The following is a 19446-nucleotide window of genomic DNA, read 5'->3' on the forward strand; positions in this document are numbered from 1 at the left end:
TCACAGGAGGCGTAGAAAAAATTTTGAGGACTAAGTTCTGGAATTTTTTGAACATACCTAGTATGCTGAACACCATTGTCAAAAACAAAGAATCTATTTTGGAAAGTACAAGTAACAGTGAACCAAAGTCAATAAAGATGACATATATCAACAATATGAAAATGATAGATTGCTATTCAACATACAGAGGAGATGCTGAGTCATAGAAAAGTGCAACAAAAAGATTGTTGCACATTTCTGTTTTTGGCCAAAAGGTCTTCTTCTAAAGTAGGGGGGGGGGGGGGGGGGGGACACATCCACACAATTACACCTCACACGCACGACAACTGTCTCTGGCTGCTGTGCCCAGAATTAGTCATAACTGTGCACCGGATTTGAGCAACAATGGTGGTGGTGGGGAGGCGGAGTAAGGAGGCGGCATGGGGTGGTGGGGGGATAGCAGAGTGGGGTGTGGAAGGTGTAGTGCTGCTTGTGGGAGTGTGCATGGACATGGTGAGGACAGGGTAATGCTGCTGCTAGGTGCAATAGGGAGGGTCTGTCTTTTATTTTTTTTTTATTTATTTATTTATTTTTTTTTTTTTTGGGGGGGGGGGGGGGGAGACAGAGAGGGAGAGTAACAGAGAAGAAGAAAAGGAATTGTGGGTGCTTTGATGGAATACAATATTGTGCTGTGCTGGAGTGGGAGCAGGGTGAGGGATAGGTAAGTGGAGGACAGGGGTTAGTGAAGGTTGAGGCCGGGGAGGTTACAGGAACGTAGGATATATTACAGGGAGAGTTCCCACATACATGCAATTCAGAGAAGTTGGTGTTGCTAGGAAGAATCTAGATGGCGCAGTGTATGAAGCAGTAACTGAAGTGAAGAATGTTGTGATGGGCAGCATGCTCAGCAACTGGACGGTCCAGCTGTCACCTGACCACAGTTTGTTAGTGGCCATTCGTTCAGACACACAGCTTGTTTGTTGTCACGTCCTTGTAGAGTGGAGCACAGTGGTTGCAACTTAGCTATAGATGACATGAATGTGCTTTGATAGGATAGGTGATGCCTGAGACCGGACTGGAGTATGTGGTGGCAGGGGGATGTATAGAACAGATCATGCATCTAGGTCTCTTGCAGGGATATGAGCCATGAGGCAAGCGGATGGTTTGGTGGGCAATGGAATACCACTGAGTGAGTTATTCTAGATACGCTAAGCTGGAAGAAATTATGAAAAGCTGGTTTCAGACAACACAGGCTTCCAACATCCCTCATGAACTGTATGATGTTGCATAAAATGGCTCTGATCAATGCGCTCAAATCAAGAACTTCTCCACATCCAACAAGCAGATCAACAGGTTCAAGAAGCAGTACAATGTAGTGTGCAAAACTGTACAAGACGAAAAAACAGTACAAACAAAAAAATGGTTAGTGAAAAGGTGAGTGGTACATTACAAGAACTTATAAAACCGCCAAAACTGAAACACATCTTTAACATATATTAAACCTATCACTTTCTGAGCACTCTTCCAAACAAGAAACTTGTCTTTTCAGATTGAAAAAAATCTGCTGTATTTGGTGACTTGGTCAAATCCTTCCAGTCATTTCACTGGGTCGTGACCAGTGTTTTCGGAACACACCGAGGGGTGCATCATAAGCAACTGACTTTTTACTGATTTGGAATCCATTTGTCTCTTGAATATATCATAGGAATGATGTGTTGTTTGTTTTCCAGTTCGAGCCCATGAAGACGATAACTTTTACATTGGCATGGTGTTGTAGATATTTTGAAATAACTGGCATCTCTACCTAACAATGTTATGTCAAAACCACAATGAAGTCCAAATCTGATGGCAGAGCATCAATAAAGTATGACACTAAGAACTGAAAGCACATTTATTACAGACACAAACATATAGCTAGAACAGAACTGAATTCTTGGATGGAAAATGCAGCCATTTATACCAACACCATTACAAACATATTTCAAGAACCTTTCAGAAAAGATGAATACTAAATAACAAATAACTGTTGGTGACCCGGCTTGAACTGGCAACTCACAGTACACCACGCAGTGACACTAACCAGTACACTACACTACACTACACGCATGACACTTCGCTACAGTATACAGGAGATTGATGTGATGACAGTGCATGAAGTGTTATTGATGGTGGTGATGAAAATGGGTTCCTTCTCTTGCAGATGTAAACTCAGCAGTGAAAACAATAAAAAAAAAATATGTTTGTGCATCAGAGTTAGATGTCAAAGCTTTATATATATCAGGAAAGAGGGAAGGAAAGGGAAAGACGAAAGGATGTGGGTTTTAAGGTAGAGGGCAAGGAGTCATCCCAATCCGTCCATATCAAACCCACCAACAAGCAACAGTAGCTGCCACCCATTCCATATCAAATGGTCGCTTCCCTACAGGTTAGGTCTTCGTGGCAAATGAATCTGCTCCAGTCCTAAATCCCTGAACCATTACACCAATAACCTGAAAACAGCTTTCGCATCCCGCATCTACCCTCCCGGCCTGGTACAGAAGCAAATAGCTAGAGCCACTTCCTCATTCCCTCAAACCCAGAACCTCCCACAGAAGAACCACAAAAGTGCCCCACTTGTGACAGGATACTTTCCAGGACTGGATCAGACTCTGAATGTGGCTCTCCAGCAGGGGTACAACATCCTCAAATCCTGCCCTGAAATGAGATCCATCCTTCATGAAATGCTCCCCACTCCACCCAGAGCATCTTTCCGCCATCCACCTAACCTTCGTAACCTCTTGGTTCATCCCTATGAAATCCCCAAACCACTTTCCCTACCCTCTGGCTCCTACCCTTGTAACCGCCCCCGGTGTAAGACCTGTCCCATGCACCCTCCCACCACCTGTAACCTGGAAGTTGTACACGATTAAAGGCAGAGCCACGTGTGAAAGCACCCACGTGATTTATCAACTGACATGCCTGCACTGTGAAGCCTTCTATGTGGGAATGACCAGCAACAAACTGTCCATTCACATGAACGGACACAGGCAGACAGTGTTTGTTGGTAATGAGGATCACCCTGTGGCTAAACATGCCTTGGCGCACGGCTAGCAAATCTTGGCACAGTGTTACACCATCCAGGTTATCTGGATACTTCCCACTGACACCAAACTATCAGAACTCCGGAGATGGGAACTTGCCCTTCAATATATTCTCTCTTCCCGTTACCCACCAGGCCTCAACCTCCGCTAATTTCAAGTTGCCGCCGCTCGTATGTCACCTGTCATTCAACAACATCTTTGCCTCTGTACTTCCACCTCGACTGACATCTTCGACTGACATCTTTGCCCAAACTCTTTGCATTTACATATGTCTGCCTGTGTCTGTATATGTGAGGATGGATGTGTGTGTGTGTGTGTGTGTGTGTGTATATACCTCTCCTTTTTCCCCCCTAAGGTAAGTCTTTCCACTCCCGGGATTGAGATGACTCCTTACCCTCTCCCTTAAAACCCACATCCTTTCGTCTTTCCCTCTCCTTCCCTCTTTCCTGATGAAGCAAACGTGGGTTGCGTAAGCTTGAAATTTGTGTGTGTGTCTGTGTGTTTTTTGTTGTGTCTATCTACCAGCGCTTTCTCGTTTGGTAAGTCACAGCATCTTTGTATATATAACTCACATGGGAAGTATTTTATTTTACTTTTTTTAAATATAACCTACACTAGTTGTAAATGTTAAAATTATTACGTGCATTACTTCAAGATCTAATAAAATCAGTAATTTTTTATATAGAAGGCTGTGGATTGCTGTGTTATAAAGGTTAAATTACATGTTTGTATTGGTAGCACTGTGAAAAACAGTATCATATCGTTTCATAGTATAAAGACACATTGCACATTGAACCAAAAGAGGCAGGCTGACAGACAAAATGATTGATGAACTACAGCAGTATTATGGGATGGCCATTAGAAATAGTACTAAGGATTTGTTGAAAATAAAGCAGGCAGTATGGGCTACCTTCTTCCACAGACTGTCAACTGATGAAAAACCAGTGCACCACCTTTGCCCTCCTGGACCTGATTCATGGTGCAATTACTGCAATGTCCAGTACTCAAACAGTTCATATAGTCAATATAATAGAGGAAAACATTCCACGCGGGAAAAATATATTTAAAAAAAATGATGTGACTTACCATACGAAAGTGCTGGCAGGTCAATAGAAACACTTCCTTTCGTCTTTCCCTCTCCTTCCCTCTTTCCTGATGAGGCAACAGTATGTTGCGAAAGCTTGAATTTTGTGTGTATGTATGTGTCTGTTTGTGTTTCTATTGACCTGCCAGCGCTTTCGTATGGTAAGTCACATCTTTTTTAAATATAGTTCGTATAGTCATAAACACTGCATCCCAGCAGCAGTCATGGATATCATAAAACCCATTTACAGAGACCTGGAAAATCCTGAATTCGTGAAGAAGTGTCTGTTTGGTCAGACTCAATATCCCAATGAGTCGTTCAATAATCTTATAAGGACTTGCTTACCAAAAAATGTTTTTCTTGGAATGAAGACACTAAAGGGGGGGAGGGGGAGGGGGGGGGGGGTTGTGATACTTTTAATGGTGGCACAGTGAAAGGGCTACAGCATAAGGGAATTAATCTTGGAGCAAACTGCATCAGAGAACTTGAACGGATGGGCAAGGTTCACATAGATAGATAGATAAAGCAGAGTATACAGCACAGTTGGCCACTAAGGAGTCCAGAAAGAAGAAAATAACAAAAAATTGGAAAAAGATCAAGAGGATGATATACAGTATGGTGCAGGGCGCTTCTGAGTGACTAAAAATAAAAAATTAAGCATATATTAAGTGAGTTAGGGTCTTCTGAAACTTTAGAAGCTGTGCCTGAAAATTTACATTTTCTGTTGCGTTTTTTCCTAAATCTCAGAGACCACTTTGAGTAGAGTATTTAAATTTTCAGGGAGTAATAACATACATATCTTGAGTCTACTGAACTAAAATAAGAACATAATGTTATGTACAATTAAAATTATTTAGGATCACATACAAAAAAGTACACAAAATTTTAACCATGTAATTAAAAATTGTATTTCTGAAAGCAGTGGCTGAAATGCAATTATTGTAGTTCAGTAGACTCAGAACGTACAGTTTAATGTCTTGTAAAAGTTTCATGTCAATGGCTACAGTGGTTCCTGAAACACAGGAAAACCAAGTCATTAAATTTAACATTGTCGGGATAGGGCATTCCAACTCCCGTAAGTGTAATATGGTACAAACGTAAATTGAATTGAACAAATGTATTTAATTACCCTAAGTCATCAAAAAGGAGTAGGCTACTACTTTATATGGACCTTCCACATTTACGAAGGAAAGGAAGAGAGGTTTAACATCCTGCTGATGAAGGGATTAGACCTTAGGAAATATCCTACCTTAATCAGTTTAAGCAAACCGCTTGAATTGCAAAACAGGGATTTGAGCCCCATTTCTGACATGTAAGTATATTTAGGTAACAACTCACTGAATACGACAGATGCTGAATCTGCTGCAATTGCTGTATAGCATTTTATGTGGGAATGCCTAGCTGAATGTAAGGCCACCGCCAGAGCCGAGTTTATCACCCACAGCAGAAACTGATGAGCACAACATGCACAATTTCAAAGGCTGGTTCACAACCAGCCATCTGGATCCTCTCCCCCCCCCCCCCCCCCCAGCTTCTTTGAACTGCATAGATGGGTATTATCCTTGCAACACTTCCTTGGTCCCCACCTGTAATACTCCTGCCCCAATTTCCGCTAACCCCTGCCCACACCTACCTCCACTCTGCCCCAGGATCTTACTTCATTCACCTCACACCCACATCATCTTGCCCTGTTCCCTCTTCCTCTGTTCTATCACCCCCCTCCCAACACATTTCACCACACCACCATCATTGTGTGCTGCACTCAACACTGCCAGTGCTTGGTTGTATTCCTGTGATAACCGGAACCTACACCGAACAATCAAATTTCACCTACAAATTGTATCAATCATTCTTCCTCTCCAAATGACAAATCTATTTTCACTGTCAAAACTCCACAGCTACTTTAACTGTTCAATTCAATGTAACCCATTTATTGCTCGACATTCCAGCATCAATTTGCAATCTAATTTTGCACGAACTCTCACATTTGTGTCAAAGGAGAGCCCAGACCAGTTGAAATTTCAATAATTTTACTATAGGATAAGAAGAAATCATATATCACACAAATCTATAAAAAGAAGACAGGAAAAATTACTTAATTCTGAGGTGTAATATCTACAGACTTTTGTTTTGTCGCTAGACTGGAATGTTCTCAGCAAAAATCATGTGATATGTGCTATTGCGCAACAAACTGATTTATAAAGCTGATTAACCCAAGGAATATGAGCAATTATTATGAGGGCTGTCAAAACGTACCCACCTTTACTTTTTATTGTTGATACTAACAATAATATCAAACTGCGCGTGGTCTTACATTTGTAGACATATGTGGTGGGCATACCTGATTTTTTTCACAACTATGGAAACAACCAGTCACTGTATAGTCGTTGACAAGTGAACAAATGGCAGTTGTCAGATTTTGTGTTGTGGGCAAAATAACAGAAAAAGTGGAACAGTGTTATTGCATCAAATTTTGTTTAAAGCTTGGTCATTCTCAAGCTGGAACAATCCACAAGTCTCGACAAGTGTTTCTGTATGAAGCAATAGGCATCACACAGAAAACTGCTTCAAAGTTGGCACTCAGCAGTGAAGAGTGCAGCACGCAAATTAGGTTATTATTGATCACATAAGGATCCTAGTGATGCAGGATAGACAAATCACAATCTGTGAATTTGCAGATGAGGTTAATAATAGTGCTGGATTCATTCACTCCATTTTAATAGAACATGTGGACCTCAGGAGGATCTCAGCAAAATTTTGTGCCAAGGTTTTGGAGAGGCAACTTCATTTGGAGATCACGCAGGACACGTCAGATACTCTGAAGAGTAATCCAAAGTTTCTTAACACAATCATCACTGGTGACAAGTCCTGAGTTTATGAGTACAACCCAAAAACAAAGTTCCAATAATTTCAATGGAAGCATCCACCATCTTCGAAACCCAAAAGAAGGGCAGTAGGTATGCAGCAAAGTGAAAGCCAAGCTGAATATCTTTTTGACTTCAATTAGATTAGATTAGGTTAGATTCAGTTTTAGTTCTGTACAGTAAAAATTGAGATTATTCTCGTGGATGTTGAACATGTCAATGGTGTGGTCTACAACAACAACCAAGAGTACACCCCAGAAGGTACTAAGGTCAATAAGGAGTGCTACAAAGAGGTTCTGTGTCGCCTTCATGAAGCACAGAGACGCAAACAGCCAGACTTGTGGGCAGCGGGCAGTTGGCTCTTCACCATGGTAATACACCTGTTCATTGTTCTCAATTAATTGTACATTTTTCTGGCGAAACACAACATGGTTGTGGTTTGTCAGGCTCCCTGTTCCCCTGACCTAGCACTGAGTGACTTCTGACTTTAACCTAAACTGGAAAAGACTCTGAAAGTGATCAGATTTCAGAACAAGGAAGACATTATGCAGAACCCAATGGAGAAGTGGTGCACCATACTTAAAGAGGCTATCCAGCAATGCTTTCAGCAGTGGCAGCAGCATTTAGAAAGGTGTGTACAAGCTGAAGGTGACTACTTTAAAGGTGACTAACATCAAACAATTGTACCTGAATAAAAACTGATTTTATAAACAAAAGCCTGATACTTTTTGAGCAGCCGTCTTATATAGCAAATAATGCAGGGCTGAGCAAGTGAATGAAGGTATACAATATAATTGGGTATTGTTAATTTTACATGAAGGGGATGTGTTAATTTCACCTGTAAGTGGTGCCTGTGCAGAGTGAGCAAGAATACTGCACCCAGTGGGTGCATCAATAACGCGGAATCCCAGGCAGCGGAAGCGAGGATCCACACGATACAGCATTCCACCCAGTTCGAAACCTGTGCCAAAATATGGCCGTCCTGAGAACGGGTTCACAAAGTCTGCCCAGTACCCTGCCATCTTCAGTTTAGCACATACTTCTTGGGCTACAACCACAAACTGTAAAAATACAAAAAACATTAAAATTCGGATTCTTATTGAAATGACACAGTTCATGAATACTCTCATGATCATAAAGGTAGCAATCCACACACAAAACCTGGGCATCCAAATAAAATATGTACAGCAACAGTTACATTATAGAAAATGCAAGCATTCATCCATATATACCACTGCCACCACGTAAACATTTCAATTAATTAATTTTTACATTGCAAATATGTAACTCATAAGGCAGACTGACAAAAGGGCTCAAAAAGGTGGCAGGGTGGAGTGAAAGGAGAGGGGTCACAACAGTGAGAAAGTATGACTCCTTGTACAAATACACCTGCACAACTAAAGCCATTCTAGAATGCTATTTACATGTAACTTCAAATGAAAGGCATTCAGCTTGCCTGTTAAATATCCACAATTTGAGCAACACATTCAGAGTTCATGCTCTTTGTTGAAATACACACACTGTCATTAACAACTATTGGCTCTGAAATTTTAGTCAAGATCGTTTTACCAACAAATTTGTGAAATAATGAAGATGATACATTAAAGAAAGTATTCTTACACTTTTGACAACAGTTTCCCTCTCTCCTTCAGGATCTGCAGCGACATTTCCTCCCAGAGTACGTTTCTTAGCTCTGTGGTATGTTAATGTAACAACACTAAGTTCTAAGCCTCGAAAGTTGACTCCAGAGAACAGTTCCTCCACATCTGTAAAACAAACACACTATATGTGATACTTTAGACTGTTTTGAAGAAGGTAGTCTCCACTAATTTTTAAGTTACTAAAGTTTCATCACCTTTCCTCAGTAACACTGGGCATCGCTGTACTGTGAAATCAAACTTGCTGTCAGTTACTGGTGTCTGAAACACATAAATTGCACACATTTCATAAAAGATCAGAAAGTACTAGATGTTGATCATTTATGGGCTAGTAAGTAGCTACTTATTTCCATTAAAGAATTTCTCTATGATACAGCAAAAGATGTCAAAAAACTCTACCGCTCTCGATCAGACTTTTATTCAGTGCCTTTCATACCTCTTGGAGCCAAAGTTAGATTCACAACAGAGTAATACAGATCATTTCTCCTGATAGTATTGTATGTATGAATATCTATATTACTGTTAAAATCACATGGCTTGTTGGCAACAAATTTCAAGTGTGATTGAAAGTGCTGTAGGGCTGTAGTTAATATTTCGACCTGTTAAAGAGAGACCCGTAAGTGAACTTGTGAGTACTATATAGAATTCAAATTATTTGCTTCTGCACAATGAAAATATGTTAACTTGCTATTTTTGCATCTCTCTCTGAAGCTGAAGTCTGTAACCACAGTAGCTGAACATGGTTTTTCCAACTTAAGTTTTCTTCAATATGCACACTCAACCGACAACATATGATCTTTTATTAGGGTGCAACACACTATACAAATGTCTGCCTCTGAAGGTAGAATACTACACTCATGTTCATAAATTAAGGATAGTGCTGATACATGGTGAAACAACGCTCCAGTGGGCAATTTGAGGGTTTAAATCACCTCGGGGTATGGCCATGCGGTGCATCTGACCTGTGGTCATCGCACGGTGGCGCTGGCAGCAGTCCACATGCGCAGAGGTGTGTTGGTGCATGCCAGAGTACAGTGCAGCGAGTAAGTGTGCAGACGTTTTCAGACGTGCTAATGGTGACTGTGTGTTGAAAATGGCTCAAAGAACACATATTTATGACATTACGAGGGATAGAATGCTAGGGCAACTGGAGGCTGGTCAAACACAGCAGGTCGTAGCACGGGCACACCATGTGCCACAAAGTGTGATCTCATGATTATGGCAACAATTCCAGCAGACAGGAAACACATCCAGGCGCTACAGTACGGGACGTCCACAGTGTACACCACCACAAGAAGACCGATACCTCACCATCAGTACCCGCAGACGGCCACGGAGTACTGCAGGTTGCCTTGTTTGGGACCTTGCCACAGCCGCTGGAACAGTTGTCTCCAGACACACAGTCTACAGACGACTGAACAGACATGGTTTATTTGCCCGGAGACCCGCAAGGTGCATTCCATTGATCCCTGGTCACAGGAGAGCCCATAAAGTCTGGTGTCAAGAACACAGTACATGGTCATTGGAGCAGTGGTCCCAGGTTATGTTCACGGACGAGTCCAGGTATAGTCTGGATAGTGATTCTCGCCGGGTTTTCATCTGGCGTGAACCAGGAACCAGATACCAACCCCTTAATGTCCTTGAAAGGGACCTGTAAGGAGGTCATGGTTTGATGGTGTGGGGTGGGATTACGATTGGTGCATGTATACCCTTGCATGTCTTTGACAGAGGAACTGCAACAGGTCAGGTGTATCGGGATGATATTTTGCACCAGTTTGTCTGCCTTTTCAGGGGTGCAGTGGGTCCCACCTTCCTCCTGATGGATGATAATGCACGGCCCCACTGAGTTGCCATCGTGGAGGAGTACCTTGAAACAGAAGATATCAGGTGAATGGAGTGGCCTGCCTTTTCTCCAGACCTAAGCCCCATCGAGCACGTCTGGGATGCTCTCAGTCGCCGTATCGCTGCACGTCTTCAAACCCCTACGACACTTCAGGAGCTCTGACAGGCACTGGTGCAAGAATGGGAGGTTGTACCCCAGCAGCTGTTCGACTACCTGATCGAGGGTATACCAACCCATTGTGCAACCTGTGTACATGTGCATGGTGATCATATCATATATTGATGTTGGAGTACATGCGCAGGAAACAGTGACATTTTGTAGCACATGTGTTTCGGGACGATTTTCTCAACTTTTCTCTACAGATGCTTCTTTGGGCATATTGACCGTGAAATCATGAACAAAAAGGGATAATTCTTACTCGTTATTCCATGGCCAAAATTAAACATGACAGAATGACCACAGTAATTTCTCTCCATTCATATAAAGTGGTATCCCTTAGTGAAATACTTAAGTAGACTAATATTAATTTCTGCATTCTATTCCTTATGTAAGAACAAAATCAAGTATATTCTGTAACCTGTATTTCACAAAAAAAAATTTCAAACAGAATGGTATGACTGTCATAACTGAATGCTTTTGATAAATTACACAGCATCTCAACTGTGAACATTTTATTATTCACAAATGTTAATTTTGTGCCTAGTAGTACTCCAAACCAATGTCATATCATTGGAATCTAAGTTCACTGCCACGATCGACCTATCCCTGGAAGACTAGTGTTGAAAACGACAGAATGAGGATGTTTTAACTGTCACAGTCCAAAATCAAGTATGTTGGAGGTAAAATGGGCTAATGAATTGTTTCCAGTAATGTCAATAAATAGAATAAAAATGGTGATCCAAACACTTAGTCCCACAGAAAGTACTAATCCTGCAAGTGTATTAAAGGGTACACATACAGAGTTACAGACAAAGAGCTATATTACTCGTGCCCCCCCCCCCATCTTTACTTCATCTAGTACCTTCGTCTCCTATTTTACAGAAGCTGTTCTGCATATCCTATGACACTAAATTCCTGTTTGCAAAGTAGAGGAGATGTAGCAGCACAAGTAAAGATGTGAGGGCAGATCATGTATCACATCTAGATAGCTCACTCAGTAAGCACTGCCCATGAAAGACATGGTTCGCCTTTGAGTCCCAGTCCGGCACACGGTCTTAACCTGATCAGAAGTTTGAAACGAGTGCACACACTTCTCACAGTTCAGTTGGAAGCAATTTCCTAGGATGTGGCTAAGACATTTCTCCACAATACCCTTTCTTCCAGGAGTGCCACTCCCACAAAGTGTGCCAGCAGACTTATGTGAGTTTTGGAAAGTAGGAGAGAGGTACTATTACAAGTACAGCAGGTCCCAACTTGTGCTCGGTCCGTCCTGTCAGTGTGAGGACTCCTTGTAAAATGCAAGGAAGAGGAATGGACATGTGTATTGTGTATTTAAGTGATTCCGTTGGTTTCGACTTCTTTCAGAATGGGCATTTTAGTACCCACACCAGACATGCAAATGGAAGGTACAGACATACTGATACACGTAACATCATCCACATCTGATGAGGCCACCTGCAGTGGAATGCTGACTATATCACAGGCCAGAAATGTGCACTTCTGTAGTGGGCAAATATAAAGCCATCTTGCTGTGGACTCCTCCTCAATTGCTATTATTCGATACAAGTGAACTGTGAGCGCCCATGCTGTTTACATATGCTAACTGGATAGTGCTTCAGCTGATGAGTCTGCGATTTTCACCACTGTGCTTTACATTGTAATTTCCGTACATCTGCATAACAAAGTAGTACTGCTTGGATTTATATACATTTCTATCGTGAACTATTACTTACATTGTTTGCATTAAGAACTTCTTCTGTTTGGTTTTTGGATTAAGAGATAATTTGAATCTGTTGTTACAAAAGTTTATTTGTATCAATAAATGTTGTCGGTCCTAAAGTGAAGGTTACAATAGTTGACATTTGCAAGAACCTACAAAATACTTTCTCTCCAATGTGATTTCATGAATTCAGTGTACTTCAAGAATGAAATGTCGTGTGGCTAGGGCCTCCTGTCGAGTAGACCGTTCGCCTGGTGCAGGTCTTTCGATTTGACGCCACTTCGGTGACCTGCGCGTCGATGGGGGTGAAATGATGATGATTAGGACAACACAACACCCAGTCCCTGAGCGGAGAAAATCTCCGACCCAGCCGAGAATCGAACCCGGGCCCTTAGGATTGACAGTCTGTCACGCTGACCACTCAGCTACCGGGGGTGGACACTTTAAGAATAATCAACTCTGACAGCCCACCCAGTAGCAACACTATGTGCACGAGCGGAGGACAACTCTTGCAACGAGCACCACCTGCAGGCAGTGTGGCCAATTAGGGACCAAGCCTTCTAATGAAGGAATGCATACTCAGCAGTTGACAACAATTTATTAATTTAATAACATGACATATTATATATAAATGTCACTGTTTACTTACGCAAACTAGGTTTTTTTTCCTTTAAAGTTAATTTTGTCAAGTTTTATTTAAATAAAGATTTACCTTCACACTTTTAATACCACATAATCCTAACCATTTACACTTCTTGATCCTTCTCCTACCTCACACTATCGAACCACTACGTCTCATTTCCCTAGTCATCATTCCTGACATACTGTTATTTAAAAGATTTTGACTGATCACAATTTACAATCATTCAAGTAAACGGGTAATATCAAAATTCCTTAAATGTCTTCACCACGTGTTTACTTAAATAGGTACTTATCGTCCTTTTTGTTTTCATGTGTAAGTATGAAGATAATAATCGTGCAATTGAGAAAGTGAAAATAAACAGTTTTGATAATTTTACTATTGGTAGGAACACAATTCAAGGAGGATTCTAATGTTTTACAAGTGTCCACATGTTTATGAATGAAAGTGTATGGCATGAAACAATTACATGTCTGAACCCTATGCATGTGATCAGCAGTCAAGGAGTTAACCAAAATGTTGACGAAAGTTATGATTATTTGTTGTCTTTTATACAATCAGCTGTTTCTGGCATCAAACAATTTACTGAGGAAGTGTTGCCAGATAATAAAACCCATGACACCTTAGTTCACTCAGAGACACTGTATGACTTTTGTTATATATTAGTACAGAGAACTAAACCAGAGCTGTGCATCAACACTTTATTCAGAAACAAAGGGTAGTGGGGAAGAGAATAAATAAAGCAGAAGATGAACTAAAAATAGCCATTGTCAATACACATGCATTAATTTCATAAAAGAAAGGGAACCTTTTCAATGTATGTATTCAAACTTGCGTAAAAAAAGGTATGTAATGAAAAGCACATACAAATGTTTCATTAAAATATTGATATGCCACCTTTGTAGATAAAACTGTAAATGAGAAAGTAATTCACATGCCTATAGAGCAAATAAACTGCATCTCATAATTTGTAAAGTAGTCAAATATCAAAAATTTAAAATATTCAAGTCATATTTAACAAATGCTGACAATGGGAAGTCCAGGTTGCAATATCAACAATACTATGTAAGGGATAGATTATTACTCACAGTAAAGATGATTGTTGAGCTGCAGACAGACACAACAACAAGACTGTTACAAATTATGGCTTCAGTGGCCAGAGAGCAGCCATGTGTGTGTGTGTGTGTGTGTGTGTGTGTGTGTGTGTGTGTGTGTGTGTGTTCACGTTCATGTCTGAAGAAGACTTTGGCTGAAAGCTCAATATGTAATAGTCTTTTCGTTGTGCATGGCTGCAGCATCATCAATCATCTTTATGGTGAGGAGCAATCTATCCTTTGCATAATATTGTTAACTGCAAAAGTGGTAAAGAAGGAATCAAAGGAAAGACGGGTCAAAAGAAGTGCATGAAAACTATGAAAGAAGCAGAACAGCAGGAAATTTTAAAATAAATAAATTCAATTGCAGACTTGTTTTCAACTTTTTAGGAGAAATAAAATAAAAGTGATGGACTTATGTGAAAACACAACCTCAGTCTTTTTCCACTTAAAAATACACACAGCCACACGTTCTTTGATAAATGAAAAGTGCATCAAGCAGATAGAAACAGCCTGAATTATCAACTGTACAAATATCAGCATCACAGGCCGGTATTCTCTTCAGAGGCTGAGTTAGTTAGGTTCATGTTCCACATATCATTTTACATAATAAATCGTAATGATGTGGAATGAGTCATTTTACATTCTCATCACATATTAATTTATACATCCCTGTATGATTACATGCTGAACAATAAAGAAAAAATAAATAAATAAAAATAAAAAAGAAAACAATAGTTATAGATGTGAGTTCGTAGTTCCTACCAACCACCTTTTACACTCTACAACAATAGAAATTCCTCTAAGGAATAACGTGTTGTCAAGAAGAAACTTTCTGTCTGTTTTCAAATTTTACTTTGCCATTTGTCCGACACTTGGTATGTGATCAACAGTTATGGCTGTAGTTTTTGTTTTTGGGCTATGACAGTCTTAATACAAAGTAATGAATGCCATTTTTTCTTCAGGTATTGTAATTATGTACATCATTGCTCCTTTTGTAGGATTTGCAATGATTCCAAGTGCAATGTGGCTGGACAAAGTTGTTTCAGGAGTTCTAAAATGTCCTTTTTCAAGTTTAAGAATTTTGAAGCCCCCCCACCCCCTTTTATTATTTCCTCATCATGTGTTACACTTATCATTGGATATGCTGAACTGAATACATCGTGTGTTTTTAAAATTGAGGGCGAGATCATTTGCAAAAGGCAGTCAATGACACTTTTAAGCACTTTACCATTTCTTCTGATTCTGTGTGCATGCTGGGACTGATTACAATACTAGTGCCATCTGAAAAAAGAATTAATTCTGCTTCTAATATATTGGACAGAAGCATATATGGGGAACAACAGTGGACATCAGAATGAGCCTTGAGGAACCCCACACGATTTCTCTCTAGTCAGAATTATGTCCATGGAGTATATTGGTTGAATTACTAAGTACAACTTTATCCATTCTTTCGTTTAGATACAACATTATCCATTGATTGGCTATACCAACAATACTATAAAACTTCACTTTATCTAGGAGAATATCAAGATTCACACAGTCAAAAAATGCCTTAGACAGTTTGCAGAAAATAACAACCATCACTATTTCATTATTCAATGCTTGTAAATTCAGGTCAGGGAAAACACGTAAATGGCATTCTCAGAAGAGAATCTCTTCTAAAAATCCAAACTGTGATTTGCTGCAGATATTATTGTTGCTAAGGTGAGATAATATTCTAGAGTACATCACCTTCCCAAAAATTTTGGAAAATGATGTCAGCAGTGAAACAGGTCGGTAGTTATTGACAATTATTGAATCCACCTTTTATGATACAGATTCCACTCAGTTTAGGTAACCAAATGTCATGCAGAATATTAATCTCTCCTTAGAAGGAAGATTAAGGTTTAACAATCCACCGAAGGGGGAATGAAATTGGCACAGTTCTTTGCAGAGGAATCACTTTGGCATTTGATTTAAGCAATTTAGCAAAAGCACAGAAAATTTACATCTCGATGGTCAGATGGGCATTTGAACCACTGTCTCACTGAGTGCAATTCCAGTGTCTTAATAGCTGGGCCACGGAAAATTTACATCTCGATGGTCAGATGGGCATTTGAACCACTGCCTCACTGAGTGCAATTCCAGTGTCTTAATAGCTGTGCCAGCTAACTTGGTCACTGATCTCTCCTTACTAGTTATAAATTTGAGTGGCTTCATTACGAATACCACTAGCAACAGCCACTATATCATACGGCGGCACCCGTGCAAGATGATATGTAATATGTAACTGCAGTCATGTTTGCAAACACAAAAAAGATTAACAAGTGCTTCAGTAAGATCAAACAGATAAAAATAATCTTAACAATTGATAAGGATGCACAGGCAATCTTGTCCTACCAATTCAGTTCATAGACTATTTAGTGTCTGATAAACTACAGCTGTCAGTCACAAATAATAAATACACAGTAATACGTACATGCTGTCTTTCAGTATGGACCAGTAGTTTTCAAACCTTTAGGGCCATTAGATCCCCTGACCTGAATGTGAACACTTGTAGCTCCTTTCACACATGACATCTGACTGAAAATGTGGGATTAATAAACATTTCTTTCAAAAAAAATAATAATAATAAGCATACTTACTTCTTCATTAACTATTGAGGACACATTTTAATCTAAGCACAAGTTTGAAAATTGTGACTTGCATCTCTGTTCATACATTCATTCTTGATCTATATTTTGTACTGATGACTGCCAATGCTGAAACACCTACCATAAGTGGGATGTTACAAAAGATGTCAAACATTGTAGGGCTTTGTTACTCCTGCTTCAACGTGCTCCAAAACTCAAGCAGTGACAAATAATCGAACTTGAATTTCATTGTGCAGCCTGAAGAAATAATAGTAAAGTGCTCTTGTCAGTGGTTTCCTGAAAGTTCTCTACTGAAAGGTTCTTTGATTGGTTGTGTTTATCAATTACTTCTGGAAAATATTTCAGAAAATAATCAAACAATGGAAAGTCCAAGTTGGAATATCAACAGCATTATGGAAGGAATAGACTGCTACTTACCATAAAGACGACACATTGAGTTGCAGACAGGCACAGCAAAAAGACTGTTACACATCAAGCTTTCATTCAAAGCTTTCTCCAGAAAGAAAAAAAACCACACACACACACACACACACACACACACACACACAGAGAGAGAGAGAGAGAGAGAGAGAGAGAGAGAGAGAGAGAGACAAAAGCAAGAACACCTGACTGCTATCTCCGGCCAGAGCAGCAGGAGACAGAGGTGCTTGCTTGTGTGAATGTGTGAGTTTTTCTCTCTGAGGAGGGCTTTAGCTGAAAGCTCAACGTGTAGCAGTTTTTTGGTTGTGCCTGTCTGCAACTCAATGTGTCATCTTTACAGTGACTAGCAATCTATGCTTTTGATAATATTCTTCAGAAAATAATCACTGAGTTCAGTTAAATGATCCACAAGCACAGTCATCAAGTCTTCACTCAACTGCAAGCCACTATCTTTTAAAACTGTGAGAAGAGCAAAGGAAGCATAATTTACATCTCTATCACTCAACTTTTTCTTCCACAATAGTAGCTTATTTCTAAAAGTCTAAATTTTGTCTGACAGTTACAGAATATTGGTCTCATTACCTTGAAGGGATACATTCAGTGAATTGAGTTTTGCAAAGATGTCACAAATATATGTCAGCTTCCAATCAAAGACACTGTCTACGAACTTCTTAGAACTCAGTTTCTCTTGAACAAGATAAGTGTAAGATCCAATCTCAGAATTCAAACACACTTCTTCAGCAAAGAGAGGCTATTTAAAGGCCGGAGCTTGCAATTCGGCATAACAGCCAATCATACTATAATCTCCATCTGTACACATGCCTACAAAATTTGTCTGGATTATTGTTGTTTTCTTTCATAAAAGAGTGTAGTATTTAAAAGATGTCTGTTCCTTTTGTTCCAAGCATTATTTCCAGGCAGAAAAGAAGAGCTTCATAGAATATGCTGCCATGTACACACCGTACATAACAAGTTAGATGCACATCACTGTGGTCATCCGTAGCTTCATACAACTGAATAGTAAAATCACAACACCTCCGAGTTTTTCAACCAACCAATCATCAATGTTGTCAGCCATATTGAGTATTTAACAATTAATATTACTGCCTGACAAAAGCATATTTGTCAGTTGCTTGGCAACTGACTCACCTAACATAAGAGATTCCACGTCCAGAGCAGCTGGTAAAATAACATCTCCTCCCCTCTGTGCTGTGATATGTCTTGCTCTTTACTACAAGGTAGGCAGCTTTGTAAGATATAAGAAGAGCCTTTGTAAGAATCTTAGCTTGTTTAGTGAAAGTGTTTTTTGTTCTGTCATCTTTTAACTTGTGGGAAAAGTATTCTCATGGTTTGTTTACCAAACATCCATGATTTGACTCAACAGATATTTCATTTTAGTAGGCAACATGCTTTCAGTAGCTAGAACTTTGAAACAAATGACACATTTTGGTTGTTCTTCATTTCCAACAGTAGTACATGCAAAACTGAAATTCAAGTCACCATCATCATTCATACTGAATTTTCATCTATTCGTGTTTTTAGAACTGCATGATACATTTGAAGTATCGCATTTTGTACTTACATTTATAAGCTGTTGTTGTTGTTGTTGTTGTGGTCTTCAGTCCTAAGACTGGTTTGATGCAGTTCTCCATGCTACCCTATCCTGAGCAAGCTTCTTCATCTTCCAGTACTTCTGCAACCTAAGTCCTTCTGAATCTGCTTAGTGTTTTCATCTCTTGGTCTCTCTCTACGATTTTTACCCTCCACACTGCCCTACAATGCTAATTTTGTGATCCCTTGATGCCCCAGAACATGTCCTACCAACCGGTCCCTTCTTCTTGTCAAGTTGTGCCACAAATTCCTCTTCTCCCCAATGCTATTCAATACCTCCTCATTAGTTATGTGATCTACCCATCTAACCTTCAGCATTCTTCTGTAGCACCACATCTCTAAAGCTTCTATTCTCTTCTTGTCCAAACTATTTATCGTCCACATTTCACTTTCATACATGGCTACACTCCATACAAATACATTTAGAAACGACTTCCTGACACTTAAATCTATACTCGATGTTAACAAATTTCTCTTATTCAGAAACTGTTTCCTTGCCATTGCCAGTCTACATTTTATATCCTCTCTACTTCGACCGTCATCAGTTATTTTGCTCCCCAAATAGCAAAACTCCTTTACTACTTTAAGTGTCTCATTTCCTAATCTAATTCCCTCAGCATCACCCGACTTAATTCGACTACATTCCATTATCCTCATT

General features: G+C 39.9%; 1 protein-coding gene across 1 annotated transcript in view; it reads right to left on the reverse strand.

The window, feature by feature from the left end:
• LOC126412652 (cobalamin trafficking protein CblD) overlaps positions 1-19446 on the reverse strand; it is a 51218-nt gene that overhangs the window by 12686 nt on the left and 19086 nt on the right. The window contains exons 3-5 of the mRNA XM_050082351.1: positions 8863-8926; positions 8628-8773; positions 7846-8068 (exon numbers count right to left, since the gene is read on the reverse strand). Coding sequence (XP_049938308.1) covers positions 7846-8068; positions 8628-8773; positions 8863-8926 — 433 coding nt within the window. The remainder of the gene's footprint in view (positions 1-7845; positions 8069-8627; positions 8774-8862; positions 8927-19446) is intronic.

This window comes from Schistocerca serialis, chromosome 7 (genome assembly GCF_023864345.2).
Source record: "Schistocerca serialis cubense isolate TAMUIC-IGC-003099 chromosome 7, iqSchSeri2.2, whole genome shotgun sequence".
NCBI lineage: Eukaryota > Metazoa > Arthropoda > Insecta > Orthoptera > Acrididae > Schistocerca > Schistocerca serialis.